This window comes from Tachysurus fulvidraco, chromosome 11 (genome assembly GCF_022655615.1).
Source record: "Tachysurus fulvidraco isolate hzauxx_2018 chromosome 11, HZAU_PFXX_2.0, whole genome shotgun sequence".
NCBI classification, from domain to species: domain Eukaryota; kingdom Metazoa; phylum Chordata; class Actinopteri; order Siluriformes; family Bagridae; genus Tachysurus; species Tachysurus fulvidraco.
The window spans coordinates 13,259,451-13,279,235 of record NC_062528.1 but is presented as its reverse complement, the minus strand read 5'-3'; the positions used below and the strand labels follow the sequence as shown (position 1 = coordinate 13,279,235).

General features: G+C 37.1%; 2 protein-coding genes across 2 annotated transcripts in view; one reads left to right on the top strand and one right to left on the bottom strand.

Annotated features, from left to right (window-relative positions):
• zmp:0000001236 (mastermind-like protein 2) overlaps window positions 1–12,620 on the top strand; it is a 43,356-nt gene extending 30,736 nt beyond the window's left edge. The window contains exons 3-6 of the mRNA XM_027147757.2: window positions 1,701–2,954; window positions 9,931–10,074; window positions 10,373–10,463; window positions 10,946–12,620. Of these exons, the coding sequence (XP_027003558.2) occupies window positions 1,701–2,954; window positions 9,931–10,074; window positions 10,373–10,463; window positions 10,946–11,742 (2,286 nt within the window). The 3' untranslated portion in view covers window positions 11,743–12,620. The remainder of the gene's footprint in view (window positions 1–1,700; window positions 2,955–9,930; window positions 10,075–10,372; window positions 10,464–10,945) is intronic.
• Window positions 12,621–12,857: 237 nt separating this feature from the next.
• Window positions 12,858–19,565, bottom strand: mindy4b (MINDY family member 4B). The gene is made up of 10 exons (XM_027147760.2): window positions 19,343–19,565; window positions 18,961–19,080; window positions 16,747–16,844; window positions 16,475–16,640; window positions 16,266–16,331; window positions 16,079–16,149; window positions 15,495–15,567; window positions 14,267–14,443; window positions 14,005–14,185; window positions 12,858–13,827 (listed from the first exon to the last, which is right to left on the bottom strand). Exons 1-10 carry the CDS (start codon window positions 19,421–19,423, stop codon window positions 13,685–13,687), a joined length of 1,176 nt encoding a protein of 391 aa, XP_027003561.2. The 5' UTR covers window positions 19,424–19,565; the 3' UTR covers window positions 12,858–13,684.
• Between the last annotated feature and the right edge of the window lie 220 nt (window positions 19,566–19,785).

Sequence of the window (19,785 nt, the reverse complement as noted above, 5' to 3'; positions counted from 1 at the left end):
AGGATAGGCAGTAGCTCTGTGTTTAATCCAATAGAGTTTCCACGTTTCCATGTTACCATGAATCAACAGACCAAACACAAAATATTTTTTTAAGAATTAGTGTATTTGTTTCTCCTCAGAAGATGTGAAAGGTGAAGCAGAATGTTAAGTCCACAAAGACTCAGAGGACATCACTGTACAGTTCGATAGTTTCTGTAGTTCTTTAATTTAAATCATATTTTGGGATCTATAAATAGGTCTTTATAAACCTGTTCTCATTTACTTTACATGCCTTGAAGTGCAGTAAGTATTAAGTTAAAAACTTAAAATTAGTTAAAAAAAAAATCGGTATTTCTTGTTTGACTTTGTACCTGTTCAAGACATAACATAAAAAACATAGCATTAGTCATCCCTAACATGATGAGTCAGACAGTATGAGGGTGGTTAGGAACTGATCTCATTCATACTGAAACAGCATATGTAAGCAAACACAGAGAGCAAAAAAAAAGTGAGAAATGCGAGACAGCAAGAGAGAGACGTATTCACTCCCAACCCTGAAGGCATGAATCACTTTACCACCCTGACAATGTGTAATATTTCCACAGATAAAAAAAACCCCTCTCATTTGCTACTACAGTCAGAACTGCTTCACACTTTCCCTATCTCTACAGTAATATAATTGTTATTCCTAACACGTTTTCTCTCCCAGGCTGATAATGTCAATCCGTATTTGTATGATTTTGAATTTTTTTATATCACTGGTTGTTTTTTATTCCTGGAAAAATGATTGCACTAGAAGCTACTGTGCTCAACTATGTTCTCAACTACAGTTCAAATGCTTCCTTACAGCGACTTAAAAGAGACTTATGAGTCATTGTTCTGGACTCATTTACATAAATGAAGACATGCGAGACAAAGAGAACAGTCTTGCAGACAAAGGAGAATGCTGCTATCTTTACAGTGAGCCAACAGTGGGAAATATAATTCATGCAAATGAGCCAAACAGATAAAGGCTTTCTTTGTCTAGCTGCTCTATATATCTGATGGCTAAATTTAACTGCTCGATTAATGCAGGGGTTTCAGATCAGATTTTTTGTTGTTGTTAAACCTTATTTGTTCCAGCATATTTTTTGCCAGAAAATTATACCTGTGAGCACAACCTTCTTATAAAAAACAGACAGTTAGATTAACACATGCTTCATCTCACAGCCAATGTGGCAGTGTACTGTTTCTCTTTTTAATTTAACTGTGTAGCAGCTATCCATTTTCCTGGGCTTGGAGGAAAATTTCCAATGTAATCATAAAGGAGAAAATGAACAATTCTCAGCTTTTGCTTTTATCCAAAATGGCCAACTGAATAAGGCAGAAAAGCTCACAGTAGATTACAAAATTGGGTCAATTTACATAAAGATAATTTGTTCCTGAGACACATTTTTTCATTCTAATATGAAACATTATAACACGTTAATTGGTTTTTAACATTAAATATAGGCTTGATAAGAGTTCATTAATTAGAACGAAAAGGGTCTTGTTACATTATGTACAAGTCCAGCTGCAGAAAGTGTAGAAAAAGAGAACACAGGCTTCAGAAGAATTCTCATGTGCTTCACTATTTCTACTAGTTCATTTCAATTGCTAGTCATTTCTTTCAAAAATTTCAACAAATGTATTGCTCTGTTCAATAGAATTTCAAATTAACAATTAATTCTTTGCTTTTACAGCTGCAGGGGTCCCTTAGAAGAAAGATTGAGGGGCAGCCGTCTGGATACACTGCTAATCAGAATGGCCATTTCTCTGTGGGCCCTGTGCCAGACTTCAAGCGCCTTCGTATGGAGACAGGCACTCTTCGTGCTCGTGCTTGCTCTATGGATGCAGGGCAGCCTCAAAGTTTAGCTGGGTCAATAGCTTTGGGCCAGGTTCCTCGGCGGAAAGATCCCTTCATGATGAACCAAGGTATAGGCAATGATATTTTCAACATGACTCTCAGAGATATGAAGAAAGAACCAATTGATATTCAGACCTGCAGCCAGTCATCAGTGGATCCTGCAATGATGGTGTTTGACTTTAAAGATGAGGGTGGAGGACAGATTGACCCCGAACTCCAGGATCTCTTTGATGAGCTCACCAAGTCAGTACCGCCTCTCAATGACCTGGAGCTGGAGAAAATGCTGAAACAAGATGATGACTTTGGTTTAGATCTCGGTCGACCTAGCTCAGCAGGTGCAGTCAATCCCTGCCCTCATTTAGATAAACCAATCAAAACAGAGTACTCACCTGATTATGGCCAAGCTCCTGGAAGCTCTCCACAGCTCAGGCCCGCATCTGCTGGACCTTCCTTCTCAATGGCCAACACTACTTTATCAACTTCCCCCATTGGGCCTGGGCAAATTACCCACAATCATGTACCACAGACCTCAGGTTCATCTTCAAGAGGACTGCCTGCCTGGCCTGAGATGTCACATGCTGAGCAGCTAAAGCAAATGGCAGCAAACCAGCAGCCCAAACAGCAGCCCAACTCTCTCCTCCAGCACCAACAAAACCAAGCTGGAGGAGTGAGGAACTGGCCCTCCACCATGAGTGGCCACCCCAGTTCCTTTTGTCAGGAACCAATGTCCAGCACTGGTCTGCTAAGCCAACCGAGAGTTAGCTCTCAGGGCACTGGTCAAAGCAAAGGCCTGCCTAACTGCCTCTTTAAGCCCAGTGGTTACAATCCATCAAATCCCACTGAAATAAAAGCTCTTAGCAATAAACCAATGCTGCATTTCACCCCTAAAGCATCAACTTCAACGACAAGCCAACAAATCCCCCATATGTCTGGGTCACAGAGCAAACAGACTCCACAGCAGCAGTCTACAGGAGGTCAAAACACACAATTCCAGTTGTCTATGCAATCATGTCTTCAACCAAAGCCCCTGAGGGCTCCTCTTAACCAACATGGTCCTGGAATCAATTATAAGCTGAACCAACAAAGACAGGTAGGACGCTTTACTTAAAGCATGACTGTCAAACCTTTTCAGAAATCCTAAGTAGGACAATCAGCTCAGCAGCTGAATTCTACTGATGTTTAAAGCACTAATGTTAAATTTGAAACAGCAGACACAAAATCTAATTTTATTTGTGTAATGATTATTACGCTAATCTGGGAGTTGACACGCATATTATTTTAATACACTATCAGGAGAATCAGACTCGTTTTAAAGCTGTTTCAGGCTGGACTGACTATTTTTGTATGGTCTTATGGGAAGGGACATTAACATTAACTGTGATTGTATAACAGTATTCATTTTATTTGAAGTAATGCCAGCATATTGTCCTGGGTATAACATATTTAATCCCAAAATCCATATTAGTTCTTCTTATGACTTCTCATGACAAGTGCTACTGGTCCATCTGCTCTAGTTAGTTCATATGTAGCATTTTGTCTCTTTATTTTCTGGATTTGCATTGACCATGAAGCTTAGCCTGCACTCTTCTCTTTACTTTAAGCAACTGTGAGTTTGCTGTTAGTTTGTTGTTCCTGTCACAGTAAATTGTAGTTTCTTGTGTCTGAGCAGTTGCAGGGCATCTTGAATATGTATATCCCCTCAAAGCGATTTGACGAGGGTCTTGGCTCGCTTGACTGTGATGGATTAACATGCAAGACTTCTAATTTCTCCGCCTGTCACAGTTGCTCAGCACCAAGGCATAGATGTGCACAGCGGGATTTGCTAATTGGAGTTTGTTAGCTATGAGGGACAAGTTGTGGAAAATGACAGTAATCTGCTTAGCCTGGTGCCCATGGTTGAACCACTGATTTGTTATGATTGCGGCGATTTAGAACATCCCCTTTTCAGTTGTGTACAAACAGCATCCCCTGCCTCGTTCTTTGCGAAACAGTCCGAGGTCAATCTCGTTCATAGTTTATCTACACTTCTGGCAGACTGTAGACCTTGTTTATATTAATCAGGAATTAAGTTCTCATAAAATGTGCCTAAATTTTTGTCCTACTGCTACATTACTTTGAAAAGATTTAAATTGGAGATACTTTAGTCATATGCATATCAGGAAAAGGTTTATACTTCTTTTAAACTTCTCAACAGATCTTATCAGGGTGGACAATCAGAATTAATCCTAGGTCAAGACATGATAAGATTTCAAAATTTATCCATGCACCACAAATTATGCAAATTAAATTAAATCTTAGTTGATGAAATCCTTGATTCTGTCTGCATAGATTTCCTCTAGTGTGCAATGACCCAAGTCTTGCAAGATATTTAATGTGCCTCTTTGCACCTCTTGACTGTTGCATATTATATAACAGTAATAGGATTTCCCATTACATTGTAGGGGTGTCTGTTGCAACAATGGTTAGGAAGGAAGTGGGGGGCGTGGCCAAACATAGTATATATATAACATTAACATGCACATATTACTTCATACTAGTGAATAAATACTGGAAAAGCTGGTTACAAGCTGGTTGTAGCTGCTAGTCATTAACATTTGCATGCATTTAGCATTTTCTAACATTAATTACCCGTTACGAATGTCAGGAATGCTTGCAAAACTGAAGTCAGGGTGGTAAATAAACATAAGAAGCTAAGAAGAATTGTTGTATAGTGAAGTAGTACTGATAAGCAACATGTTGTTTTCTTTATTTTAATTTAATCCTTCATTCAATTTTTACGAGTGGCTTCATCTATTTTGCAAAAACAGACTAGAGACGTTGCATCGATGAAATGTTATGTTGCTTTGCATTGTTGTCAAGTATCAAAGGCAATATTTGGACTCCATCTGCACTACTATCACAAATCCTTCCAAGCTTCTCTAACCCATTGTTGATTTTGACAATAGTGAATGACTTCATGTTTCTGGACCCTTACTCAGCAGATTACCATGCCTTTGAAGCACCATTTAGCTCCAGAGGAGGATTACGATTCTTTTTGGTTACTAATGTCTTATTAAAAGACTCCTATTTGCAGTTCAGTCTAATTTCAGTAATATTCATTAGGTGATTAAAAAGATTTTGTAGATAGTCTGGACAAGATAAATATGCAAATGTCTTTCATTTGGCCTCACGATTAAATATTTTAAGTGTATTCCATTCCACGAGTTGCATTCGTATAGGAGCCAACTGAGGCCCGAGCAACCATTGCTTCTTGCAAATGTTTGTTCTACAATTTAATGTCAATTTAGTGACAGGTAAATCGGTATAAAACAAATACATGAAATTCAGACACTATAAATGGACAATTCAGAAATAACTGTGCAATAGCTAACATGTAATGCATCTAATAGAGGAATGACTTTTAAAAACACTTTTTTTTTTTTTTTTACTAATATCTACATTTATTTATTTTGTTTCATTTTCACATCTAAATAGCTGCATCTAAACATACAATTACTGGGTTACTCATATGTTAGGGGTTTGTTGTGTAACATCATAAATGTATATATGAGCTATACCCATAACTTGCAAGGTTGATATTTTTTTAAAATGTTCCTGGAAGATAAGAAAGTCAGAAACATTTCCACTCTTTATGAAACTGTAATTTTTTTCACTGAAGAAAATGCTGCTGATGGGGTTAAACACACTGCTGAATGGGAAACAAAGGCACAGCTTCTGCTAGAACAGGGGAGAAAAATGGGAGTGCTCAGAGTCTTCCCACAGTCAACTGAATTAGTAATGCCATGGAAATAAAGATCCCGAAATGGTGCCACAGTCCCTCTGGAACCCTCATGAGCAGAGCTGAACTTCCTCCCACCAAGAGCAGCAAAATTCTTGTGAAAAGATCAAGATATGGACTCTGTTTTTCATTTTCGTTTTCTCACAGTCTGCTGATCATTTGTCAGCTTGGCCGTGTAAAGACTGGGATCCATATTTTCAAGCCTATGATGGAAATCTATTGGAAATCTTCGTGTCCAGATGCGAGTCAAAATGCTTCATTCTCTGCTTGGGAATTTCCACATAGTGACTTTTTATTTGTTACACGGATTTGCTTTTATTTAATATTGTAATGCCAACTGTCTCATATTTAATGAAGGATTGGTGATTGGTCACAAATGATTGGTCACAATCAGTCACAAATTAGTGGTTTATGTGCTGGTTTGTTTGGATGTGAGACAGTTTGTAATGCATGAGATTCTGTGGCAGATTTTAAGGAATTATAGACTGAAATATAGGAGCTTGTCAGTTATTTCCTGTAACATTATTTGGTATATTATTTACAATGTCAACCTTTTAAATTAATCTAAGTTATTCTGAATATTATCTAAATAATATTCAAGTAGAATTATGACATCCACTACTTGCTTATTAAACTACTAGTTATGTCAGTAGTTTAAAAAGGAAACAGAAAACACTAAGTGATTGTAATCATCAAAATGGGCACTTGCCTATAAGAGGAGAAACTGCACGGTTTTCACAAAGAATGTCAGTGAAACAGTGCTGATCATGCATTCTCTCCATTTTTAATTCACTCACAAAAACAAAGCCTCTCTCAGCAAATTTTGCTCTGAATTTTGGCCTGGATCTGTAACATCTTTGAGACATTTATGGGAGTTCAGTTTCCAGAGTCATAAAACACAAAACATTGACATTTGGTTTCAATAAAAAATGAGGTTTTATGAAGCAAATTTACATACAAGATCAACCCATCACGGAATTGTATATTCTTCTCAGTGCCATCTTTACAGTTCTTGGTTTTATCACGTTATATTTTTTTCCCCTTCATTTTTGCTGGATTCCCATCTCAGTGAAAAAAGAGGAGGGGTGCCAGGTTGTTGAAGCTGCACTGCAAGGCGAGCGCTTGTTTTCTGGGAAAGCGATCCGGAGCCAAGTCCAGATGCCGAGCTGCTCCCTGGGGATGGCGTTCCTGCCTTCATACTGCAGGAAGTGTTGTGAGAGAGCAGTGAGGCTCAGGCCTGGAGCCCTGTCAGCTGCTTGTAATGCGTGGTAGAATGAGAGCCTAAATCACAGCCCTCCTTTATGTAGTCCGCAACTACATATGGTATTCATTTAATGATGTACTGAAGAACGAATAGTGAAGCAGAGAGATGGAAAACAGCTTTATGACACATCAGGATGACAAAGAGTGGATTAGAGAGACGTCCACGCTAATGAAACTCTCAGTTGCTCCCACCCATACAACACAGACCACTGAAAGGCACTTTGAATGTAACATGAAGGCAGTTTGGCTTGTGTTCCGACTGGTCATGATTTCTCGCCATGCCTCTAATTGGAGGTAATGTGAAGCAGAGAATGGACTTTCACAGCTTACTTTTTTATACTAAAAGGATGACTAGTTCTGGGACATTGAGCTTACATCACTAATGGAAAGCAATGAGGTTATTTAAAATATGATGCGTATTAGATGTCAAAAACGTGATATTTCTTGTAGTCCTATTAAAAACAATGACCTGCAAAATACCAAGTAAGTGTTTCAGTGAAACAAAATCTCCATCATCAGATTGGATGAGAAGTTCATCCAAACTCACTGACGGGAAACAATGCTCTTCAATTGCCCTCTAATTAATTAGTGGACTTCCCATGGCTGATCCATCTCAGCATGAGGCCTTAGTAAGTTCCTCCTTAGTTCCTCTGAGGCACGGTCTGTGCCACTGAAGATAGTGTTGTCTTGAATAGGACCTTGTTCAAAGTGTACTTTTCCACAAATCCCCTTATCCATGGCTTGTTGAAGCAGGGGATTCCTTCTCTAACTCACAAGGTGGTTTTCAATGCTTTTGTTAAAGGACCTCCAGTGTGGGTTTTTGGAGATGGCTTCTCATTTAGACATCAGTTCTCAAAGCGTTGTCCTTTCGCTACGCTGCTGTTGAATCCATTTTACCCTGAGAAATGTTTCATGTCAACACAGTGACTGACAGTGTGTACATTGTGTGTGTTTGAGTGAATAGGACATCACACTTGAGCAGGGTTTGTTCTGAAAACGCTTGCAGTAAGGACTTTACTGGCTCAAAAACACTACTGTCTCACAGCTTGTTGCTTTAGAGTCTAATATCACAGACAGTTTAATGTTCTAATTTTAATAAGATATTAGACTGTTCTAGTAATATACATTTAAAATTAATATAAATCTATTATCTCTTAGGTAATACAGAAGTACAGACTGTGCCCTGACACCAAAGATGTAAGAAAATCTCTAAAACAATCCTGAAGCTTTCATTTTCTTAATAAAAATGATGTAATCACAGGAAGCTTTCTTAAACACTCAGAGTAATTTATGTCTCAAATTATTTATTGACTTATAACTATGCTCTATTTAATTTAACGAGTATAATTGAGTTGTGTGCTATGTTAAAGTCACCATAAACAAGCTCAGTAACACCTACCAAAAACCTGAAACAGACTTTTTACTTCTTTTTCTTTATAACTCATTTGAGACTCCTTGCTTTTATAATGAATTTCATAGACAGGGTTTACAACAGATTGCTGGTCTGATGCTGTTTCGCAGACTTCCGAATAATGCAGACTTCCAAATAACAAAAGGGGGCCATTTCAAACACTTCAAATGAAGGATAAATAGAGGTGTTTTTTGACTACTTATGTAGTCTAAACAAAGAAATTATTATTTTTATGAATTTATTATCTTCAGACCTATAAAATCATCATATGACATCACATTACTTTCATGTACATTTATTAAGCAGCAACAAATCATGCACTGTTACACTTTAGTAAAAACCCACATTTACGTATTTGTCGTACAGCCTTTAGGCATTAACTTGGTCTACTTTTGCAAGATGATCCTGTGCCAATCCTTTTTGCCAGGGAACAATATTTACTGAAAATTATGCAGATAGGTGAGAAATTAAAGGAAAACTGCTGGCTATAATATGCTGTGAGAGGCAGTTCTGACCTGATGAAAATGGTCTCTTTCACTTTGACTCTACCCCCCACAGAGGACATGAGAGGGTTCACTGATGAAAATAATCATAATAATCAAACCTTCATAGTCACCAAATTGACCTAAATAACCCAACACAAATAAACACTTTTAAGAGATTTCTACTCCCATGCTCTCTAACACCATCATCAAAATAAAAGTTAAGAGAATATATCTTGGTATATTGGTGTTCATTGATACAGTAGTGTTACACAGAATTGCAAGATATATACCAAGATACATTAAAGCTGTTCTGGTGGCTTGTGGTGGTCCAACACCATACTGTGGTGGTGTTTTTTTTTTTTTTTTTTTTTTAATTATTATTTTTTACCAGTCTTTACATATCGTTATAATATATTATTGTATCTTAAGGAATTACAAGCATCCCGGGAGAACGTATCAGTCTTGCACACACATTGTTTGGCTTAGGCATTTATTCATAATAAAAAAGTGATTTTTAACAGTCATGTGTAGTAATATACTGAACATTCCAGCAAAATCCTTACATGTTTGTACAAGTCTATTTGTCAGCCATGACATGTGTTGGTCCTTTTTTCTTTTTCTTTTACTGGGCATTAGCAGAGGGAAAAAAGGAACAAAAAGAAAAAACTGTGGGAATTGGATGACACCATGTACCCTATGTAACACGACGCCCCACACACACACACACACACACACACACACACACACACACACACACACACACACACACACACACACACACACACACACACACACACGCATCGAATTATTTGATAAATCATGCCATCTAGTGGACTAACCGTACAATCACAAGGCCTTATAAAATTTCTCCCAAGAAAGCATTTGTGAACTGGTGATAAAGCATACAATATAAACAGTAAGGCTTAAGGGGTATAAAGAACTTGCACTATTACTATATATTTTAATAAAATTTAGTGCAAGATCACCAATTCAGTGTTTTTTTATTATTATTAATACAGATTCATGTAATTTATTGCTTTTTTAAATTAATCTGATTAATAATTAATAAATGTAGTAATCATTCATGCTATGACTAAACAATGTTCATGAATTTCTCATCTGTTCCTAGGGATTGGCACCAGGTCCACGTTTCTCAGCAAACGGTTGTTTGGTGACCCAACAGCAGCATCCGTCTGCACCTAGTGCTCCTCTGATAAATAATGGCAAAGGACAGAGACAGCTAAGCCAACCTCAGCAGCACTCCAGCGAAACTGTGAGTAACAGATAAAACTGATATACTCTTTCCTCTACACAGTGGGCAAGATGCAATTTACACTATGTTTACTCCAGCAGTTTTACATGATATAAGGCTGTAAAACCTGCTTGTTTTCTTGTAGTTTATAGTACTTTGAAGAACACAATATCAGATGAAAAAAGTCATTCTTAAGAACATATGTTGCTCCTAATAGGAATTTCAGAATAAACAGCTTTAGATGACTGTGTGGGATGTTATATTTTGATTATTGGGTTCTGTTAATTTAACATTTCATTTGCTTTCATTTATATTTCAGGAGAAATTCAACCCACAGGATCAATTTAACAGGCATCTTACAAGACCTCCACCTGACTACAAACAACCTCAGCATTCCAACCTTTACCCAGGTACACATTTTCTTTTCTGTTACTTTTTAAAGTACAAAACCATTTTGATAATCTGTTATATTTGTTGAACTATTTACACCTATTGCATCACAAGGTGTTGAAACTAATACAGATTTTATTTTTGTTGATTTTCTATATTCTATAGAAAATTATTCTACTGTATGTCTAACCTTCTATTATTTAAAAATGCACTAGCTGTCAACCCAGATAAGGTTCCTGGGTCTAAAAACACATTATTTCCATGAAAGTCCTTTCTCCTTATATAAACAAAGGAAATTGTCTTTTCTCCATCACAGTCACTACATGAACATCAGTGTGCTAATTCATTTAGTATTTAACAATCTCTGTAAAACCTCAGATATGTCTTAATTTCTTTATTAAACTTCTGTTTCAGTTCATTTCCATGTCAGTGTTTGTACACATTCTAACATTCAGTATGACAATTTTCATTCCACTTCCATCATGTGCTGTTCTGTGCCCAGGTCTGACATCATCCACAATGGCCAGTAACAACTCTGACCAGAGAGAGATCCAGTCAATCTCATGTCATATACCCAACGGCCAAGGAATGAAAATGACGCCCAACTCTGGAGACAGAATGTTTCCCAATAGATCTGATCATTCGGAAGTCCAAAGCTGTGCAGGCCAACTGCCTAACAGCCAGATGCAAATTGGGATGCATCAAAACAAGTCACAGTTCCAGGGAATTCCTCCCAACAAACAGCATGTAAGAACCAATGCAAGCCAAGATCCAACCCTTGGCCAAGGACTGGGATGCATGACCACCACTGGAAGCAGGGAGACTGCTATGAGCTGGGAAAATGTTACAAAACAACTAGATGTGAAGAGACTTCCAGGTACAGTACCACCTCAGAGTGCACAAACTGATGCTCACTTCCCACCAAGACATAATGTCCCACCAAATCAGGGAGTGCCCCATTCTGGACTGATCCCTTTAAACCCTGGCATTAGAGGATCAGCTCCTAGAGCCACCTTGCCATGCATACCCCCACTTCCTGGGATAACTAGACTAAACCAACCCTCCCCCACACAACAGGGGTGCATGAACACATATGGTGGCACAGCACAAAGCCCTGGTGCCTATCAGAACAACCGCGCAGGCCGCCTCACGTTTGATTTTCTGCAGGATGGGGATAATACTGTACCAGGGATCAATGCAGACTCTGAATTCATCGATTCTCTTCTTAAGTCTGGTTCAGGCAGTGATGACTGGATGAAAGACATAAACCTAGAAGAGATTTTGGGTGGCCAATCATGAATGAGAGACTCAAAAAACAAAACAAATGAGAATGACAATTTTACTATTTTGTTATTTTACTGCAAAGTGGTTTAGTGATTGAAGCTTCTAAAGAGCTTTGAGTTATATTTTAAACCATCTAACTTAAGGGATTGGCTTGATTTCTTAAAATAAGATTTTGAAGACATTTTTTATTCATGTGGACATCTGATGTATTGCAGGTGTAGTTATACTTAGATTTAGCTTTTAATTGCATTATCCTATCTGTTATAAAGATCCATGTTCACAATATTTATGGTTTTCATTGTATGTTATATAATTATATACATCCCATCCAATTTGGTGTGTATCCTAAAAGTCAGCCATAGTAACCATTGACAGCCACACAGTGCAACAAACTGGCACACTTGTGATTGTCACATCCTAAAGACTAGCTGTAAGAGAGGTATTCATTTAATTTAGTTTTTTTTTAATAAGACAAATGATTTTGTCAGTATTGATGTAAGGAACCTGTGGCAGTAATCAAAGAATATAATGGCAAAAATGTTATTTATGAGTGTATACCCTGTTGTAAGATCTTTGTGTGAGTTACAAACAGTATGTCTTAAAGGTCTATGTTTAAAACTGAAACCCAGAGATTTGCTCTGGGCTGAAATCTAAAATTGGATTCCCCTATATTTAATTATAAAATTATTCCAAGCAGACATTAAGTATTAAAATGGTCTCAATAAGTCATATTGCTAATATTGTATTTATGAATATGTGTATTATATCTTGTGTTTTTTTGTAAAACTAGTCTTTTCTATAATGATCTATAAGACCGTAATAAATGTGCATATCCTGTGATGTCAATTTAGCCTTTGAATACTGACAATTACAATAAACTATAGTTATACAGATTTACTGACCATTTGTGTATAAAAAATTTATGTGTACTACTCTGCAAACTGCTGTCAAACATAATGAGCCTGTAACAGGGTGTGGTGGAATGACTAAATTCTGTTTGGCCTATGCACACTATGTACAATAAAGCTAGCTATGAATTGTTGGCTCAAGCAGGACAGGACTAATAATGATTGATATTTTGATGTTTAATAATCAGAATCTGATGTCCTGAGAGACAACACAGTGTTACATTAGGTAGAGTTGCTGCCTTATCCCTGGTTCTTTCCAGAGCTCAGGTTTTTGGAGTTTCTGTGCATGCTCTCCCAGTGTTTGAGTGGTTATCTTTTGGTTTCCTTTGACTGAGCACAAAAATGCAGGTTACCTATGCAAAATAGGTCATAGATGTGACTGTGTGTATGCATGGTGCTCAGTTAGTAAACAAGTTGAACAAATAAATTATCTATTACAAATATACATATAAGAAATTTGCTTGGCCAAAGCTTTTAGCCTGCTGATTTAATCTGAGCTATTTGTCATTATTAAATACAAAAAAAAAGTCTCTCTGTGTTGTGGCAGTTTTTTTATATGTAAGTGAAATTTCACATTTAAAAATGCTTTTGTAAATTGTTAAAGGGCAAACAGAATGCAGTACAATTATAATTAATGTGTTGGGTCTTTGGGAGATAATATCTTGATAACATCGATATTTATGCTTAAGACCTAATCTCAAAATTTCCTTAAATATTTCTTAACTTATTTCTGGATAGTTTAAAATTAGCTTGATTGGCTTGAAATGATTTCAAACGATCATGATAAGCAGTTTTGTCCCTGAGTATTTTAACAAAACCTTAGCAGATTCTACAACAATATAATCACATTCAAATTAAATTATTATCAAACAACCAAATCTGGCAGAAATGCAATGTTTCTAAACTGTCTACATAAGTAAATTGATTGTTCATGTGAGCTCATATACTATTTGAACATTATTAGGGGACAGTATAATAAAATAAAGTTCCTGTGTTTTAATATGCATGTGAAAAAGACTCCTAAATCGAGATCAATGGCGAGCTAAACATCAGAAGAAAGGTACTGTTCCATTCCAGTCAATTGCCGCCCCCTCCCATTTAGTTCTGATGGTCATTTCCACTGAAGGAAACCTCTTTTCAGGGTCTCCTTGACCATCTCTGCTTTTAGCCTCCCAATGATGGGAATGTGTGTCTGAAACAAAGGATTAAAAAATGGATTAATTCTCCTTATGTCCTTGCTCTCCAATCTTGTGAACGATTAGTTTTGTCAAAGGCATTAAACTTTTGAACCATGGACACTAATGTGGTTTCAATGTTCTGGTGCCCATCTCATGTAAAGAATGAAATCAGACAGGTTGAACAATGTTACCTATGGTGAGCATGGCAGTATTGACTTGGGTTGGTTGTCCATTGTAGAAGTAGATTTGGAAGAGGTGCTCCATCTTCCAATCAGACAACAGAGATCGGTTTGGACTAAATAAAACGCTGTAGGTGCCGTTGATGTTGCAAACCCAGACAGGCAATTTGGGTGTCTTCAGCATGCTTCCCACCTTGGGCAAAATGTACAGAATTACTGGTTTGGCAGTCTTTTGATGATCAGCCTTTATCTACAAGCTCTTCATAGCACTTACAGAAGGCAGACTGGCATGTTCTGCTTGCTCTCGGCTCCAGTGTAGGTATCCCACATTGCTCCGAGTCAAAATTCCATGGAGAGGTTGGTAGAGTGCATTGCCATGCTCATCACATGACAACGTTCCATTGAAGACATTAGGACTGGCACGGCCGGTCAACAACAAGTTTAAAAGAGCCTAATGAATGCAGATAGTTAAGTTTTAATCACTAGCAATCATTTGGAGGTATTCAATGGCAGAGTAACATTTACTAAGTCAACATGCTGTGACTGAAGGGGACATCAGATCATTATGCAATTTCCCTGAATAACGATCTGATCTCCTCTTCAGTCACTGCTCGCAATCTTGGGGTAACCATGGTTGAACAACTGTCCTTTTCCTCGCATGTTGCTAATGTGATACGCTCATGTAGGTTCATTATCTACAACATTAGAAGAATTCTGCCATTTTTGTCCACACAGGCTGCTCAGGTATTTGTTCAGTCTCTTGTCATCTCAAGACTAGACTACTGCAACTCACTGCTGGCAGGCCTACCTAATTCGTCCTCTGCAACTGATCCAAAATGCAGCTACATGTCTTTTTTTCATCCTAAGTTCTCACATCCCACACCTCTGCTGTGCTCCTCCATTGGCTTCCAGTAGCTGCACGCATCAGATTAAAAAAACTACAAAGCCAAAAATTGACCAGCTCCCTCTTACCTCAAAGCCCTCACACTGCACCTCGCACCCTCAGAGCTTCCGGCACTGCTCAGCTGATCCTACCATCTATCAGGGTGAGAATAGATATAAAGCAGGACTCTATTCTGTTCTGGCACTGAGGTGGTGGAATGAACTTCCCCTGGGGGTCACTGGCTATCTTCAAACAACGATTGGAGACCTACCGCTTCCTGAAATACTTGAACTAGTACTTTCTCCGTTGTATGTTGTATGTGTGTATATTAATAAAAAAACTTCGAACAGTGTTTTACTGTAGGCTCATGATATCTTAAGTCTGTAACCTAGTAAACCAGAGTTAATGTATTCAATGATAGAGACTTAAATGCACTTTTGTATGTCGCTCTGTATAAGGGTGTCTGCCAAATGCTGTAAATGTAAACGTCAAAAGTTTCTGTCATTAAGATGATGAAATTTCCTGTTTAAGCTAAAACATCCTAAAAATGACAGTATAAATATCACAAAAATATGTCAAACGATGAAACATTTGTCAAACAGAGATATCATTTTCTTACCTGGCGACAAACAAAGTTGCCTAAGCCAAATTGTAAGAGATGAGTCGTGCTGAAATCCAGGTCTTCTTGCAATCTAGGGTAATTTAGAGGGAGGGGTGTGTTCTTAATTATACTTTCGAAGGCATTTATGAAAGGTCATTTATCACAGTTGTTCTTACTTCCTACCGATTAGTCAGAAGATGATTAATTTCCATAACAGCTCAGCTGACAATAAAGTTGCAATATAGAGTATTAGCGGGTTTTTTTTTCGTGACAAATATACATGGAGCACATGGACTTGTGATGAACATTTGTTTTTGGTGAATCTTTTGTTCTGTTGTTCTGTAGCATGACAAGCTGCAGAATGATGTTTATAGATGTTATAGCAAATTATATCAGGAACATTCTATAACATCACATATAACTAATGAAAAAAATGAGTGATAGAAATAGAGGGACATTTATCTAGTATTTTCATTAATACTAAGGTAAAAATACTTACAATGCATGTACAGTATGTGTATGTATTTTTGCTCTTCAGTTAATCTGCTTCATAACCGGTCACGTCACTCAAACCTGTTGTTGATTATTGTCTTATAACTTACCTAATAATTGACCTTGAGAAGATCAAGCTGTACAGAAAGAGGATGACTCCATGACTTTCCTCCTTACTGAACTGATAGAATACAAATAGAGATGTGCTCTATATAATTTATATAGACAGCAAACAAATAACATATCCATTAATTAATTTAGCAAAAATGTGTATAAAATGTGTCCTTAAATACTTACACAATGAATATGTTCATATATAAATTTTGTCACATCTTCTTTCTCTTTAAAGGTGAAAAGCTGCAGCTATAATAAAAGACCCAAACAAACTCAAGGTTTACCTAAATATGTCATCTCTTACAGTATAGTTTGGATATAGCGTGTGAATCAGATGCCATACTGTATGTGGTTTGAGAAAGTGACACTGGACACCACATGGTAAAGAGTACCCTCTCTGTGAAGTTGTCCAGTTTGTAGTCCAGGTGGGGGGTGAAACAGCGATCTGGTGTAACCAAGGAGATGGTGGCAGTACGCTCATCACCAGCTGTCCATAAAATATCAGCCAATGCAGCAGCCAAAGCCCTCTCCTGCTCTTTCTCCCCAACTTCCACCAGCCTGAAACATACAGCAAACAAGAACGAGCTATGATTAATAATTTCTTTCACTGTATAATTTAGATCACAAAACTAAGAACAGAACTAAAGACAGACTCTTTCCTCACCTTTCTATTCCACTGCTCTCTAAATTCAATGGCTGTGTGAAAAGAAGGTATTTGATAACATGGGCCTGAACTGCCATCTGAATGGCACGGGCTCCCCCCTGCAAAATGAAGGGTTCAGCATGCTATAAAATGTAACATCATTTATAGCACACATTTATAACTATAGTCATAGGGACGGTCAAGTCAAGTCAAGTCAAAAAGTCAAGAAGCTATTATTGTCATTTCAACTGTATATAGCTGATGCAGTATACACTGAAATAAAACATCGTTCCTCCAGGACCACGGTGCTACATAAAATGCAGAGCTAAATACAACACAGAACTAAGTACACTACACAACTTCATAATGTGCATGTGTGCAAATGTGCGCAACAGACCATTTTACCCTCCATTGTTTTAGGTAGTCAGTAAACACAGAGGAAATATCAGGCTTTCAGGACGCACTGCAGCAATACAACACAGTTACACTGAGTTATGCATGAATGTAAAATTGTTGGAGCCTGAACCTTTTAAACAGAGTGTACAAATGAGGAGGTGAGAAAGCTGGACAGACTAAATGATTAATCATTCTAAACTGCTCTCTTTAGGTAGATATGAAGTGAGGGCTTATTGCCACTTTCAGCAGGCAGTTGAAATGCATTGTAAATTACATAGGAAAGTGTTAACAAAAATGAAAATAAACCAGCATTTTGCAGAAAGAATTTGGGACTAAAAAGGAACATAATAAAATTAATTTTCAATGTCAGTGATTAATATAAGTATATAAGTATATAAGTCATTCGGGGTGAATTATTCTTGTAGCCCTAGCCTAGCAAAAATCATGCAGACAGAGTATAGCATACACAGTTAGTAAGTCTATTAATATTTGCTACTACAAACTACTTTTATTCACTTTTACACATTGACACAATTCTGAAAAAGGATATTTTTCTTTAATATCTAAAGGTTTCTTGAGAGACTTAAATTCAAATAAATCTGCATATAGAAATTCTATTTACACCACAGTCTGTTTTTTTGTTCATGGTACCATGTGGTTCAAATTATTCATGATTAACTGTCACTGATCCCTGACCAATATAATGCATTTAAATACTGCTGGTCCTACAATATCATATATATATATAGCTATTTAAATCCTCCTTTTATTTATATTTTTTGATTTTTTGTAAATATTATCTTAATGTATCTATGTAAAGTCTCTATTTTTGTATTCTTGTTTTGGTGACATAGAGCTGTGGTAATGAACCTAATTTCCCCCTGGGGATTAAGAAACTATTCTGATTTTGATTGATTCTGATTCTTTCCCTATAGAAATAAGAAACAGAAACCACATCTAGACCCCCTGGGCTGAAATAAGCCACCAATCTTTAGGTAAGTTATTCAGAAAAGGTTTTCAATCACATCTAGCATAAACAGTGACATTAACAGGCAGCAGGGTTAGACTGATTAATCTCACTGAACAAGAGTTAACCTACTTCTCACAACTGAGGCTTTTATCACTTAAATGTGCAATTCTTCTTCATGTACAATACGTATATCACAAGCTGAGTTATGTGATTAATTACAAGAACATGGAAATAGTCTGACATTCCATCTCTGTACAATAGATAACCTTCTGCCTATTCTTACACACATATATTGAATAAGTAGTTAAGATCATCTGAAAGCACTGAATGAGTAATGATTCACTTTACACACAGTCTTCCTACCAGATAATAGATTAAACTATACAGTACATCCACAGTCTCCAATTCTGTTAAACCTTGATGCTGTTATTCATTTCAAGGAAGGCAGCACCAAATATTTACTTTAAAAAATCAGCAGATCATTTTAAAATGAGTGGCTTGGACAAAAACAACATTCCTTAGAAAACAACTGGTTAGGTTTGACAATATAACATCTGTTTATGCTTAAAATATCAACAGTTGCATGCATTGCTTGATTTATGCATTATACTTTAATAGAGTGTCGATAATTACAGTATGGAGTTAATGCTCCTTGATGTTTGCTAATTTACATCACAAACACTAGCGATCAATATAAATTCTGTATATACTGATATTTACTAATACAATACAGCATGTAGTAATACAAATGCAATATATGGTTGCAACTGATTAGAACTTGCCCATTTCCATGGCTTGAGACCGGAATACAAGATCACAGATATTTATTAAATTTCCATTTGATAGAGACATTGTATAATAGCACTCACTCTTTCTGCCTCCAAAGCATAGCTTAGGTTTGAATACGGCTCCCGAAACTTAAAGAAGGATTTCTTCCACTCATAATTGAAGATGTGCAGTGTGTTTCCAAATAAAATCTTCCTCAGACTCTGTATGAGGAACAAAGTCAGACAGGCACATAATATAAAACAGCATCATACAGAATGTAGCATAGTTTTTAAAGTCTTGTTGAGCACTGCAATGTTTGTGCTTTTGAGTTTCAATTCAAAACTAATATAGTCAATGTACTTGAGTGTATTGCAAAATTCTCTCTGAGTGAAAGTACATTACTGAATCAAAGAATTTTGCTGTAAGACACTGACACAGACAGACCTACTAGCACTAAGTAAAGTAATTTTTTTTCTAACTCACCATGGCAAGGTCTGGTGAAACTGGATGTCCACCCAGAGTGGGAGAGATGACTAGCGCATGAGGGATGGAGTAGGGCACCATCAGGGAGTTGGCATCGCTGTGGAATGAATGGGCTGAAGGAGATTGAGAAACACCCTTGGGTTCTTCCTCAACTTTAAACCTCTCAGGAGGTCTCTACATGAGTCAGAAGAAAGAAATGAATAGGAAAAAAAGTTGGAATAGGAATACAATAGGGAAACATGTTCACATAGAATATAGCTAAAGTAAGATTACTGCCTTGTATACACAGAACCAATGGATTAAATTTGGAATAGGATATACACCATGACAGGGAATTCTGCTCTGCTCTCTCTCCTGCTTTCTCTCACAGACTCCCTCTCTCAAATCACCTCAGAGAGTTTGTAACTTCCACAGAGATCTTGCATAATGGCATAAAATCCAAA

What these genes read in the sequence shown, in the direction of transcription:
- mindy4b (XM_027147760.2), bottom strand. Translation starts at nt 19,423, where the DNA reads ATGGTGCCCTACTCCATCCCTCATGCGCTAGTCATCTCTCCCACTCTG. An exon ending in TTCTCAAGGTCAATTATTAG is followed by an intron (nt 15,568 to 16,078) that starts GTAAGTTATAAG and finishes AAATTACCCTAG; the next exon opens with ATTGCAAGAAGACCTGGATT. An exon ending in GCAACTTTGTTTGTCGCCAG is followed by an intron (nt 14,444 to 15,494) that starts GTAAGAAAATGA and finishes TGCATTCATTAG; the next exon opens with GCTCTTTTAAACTTGTTGTT.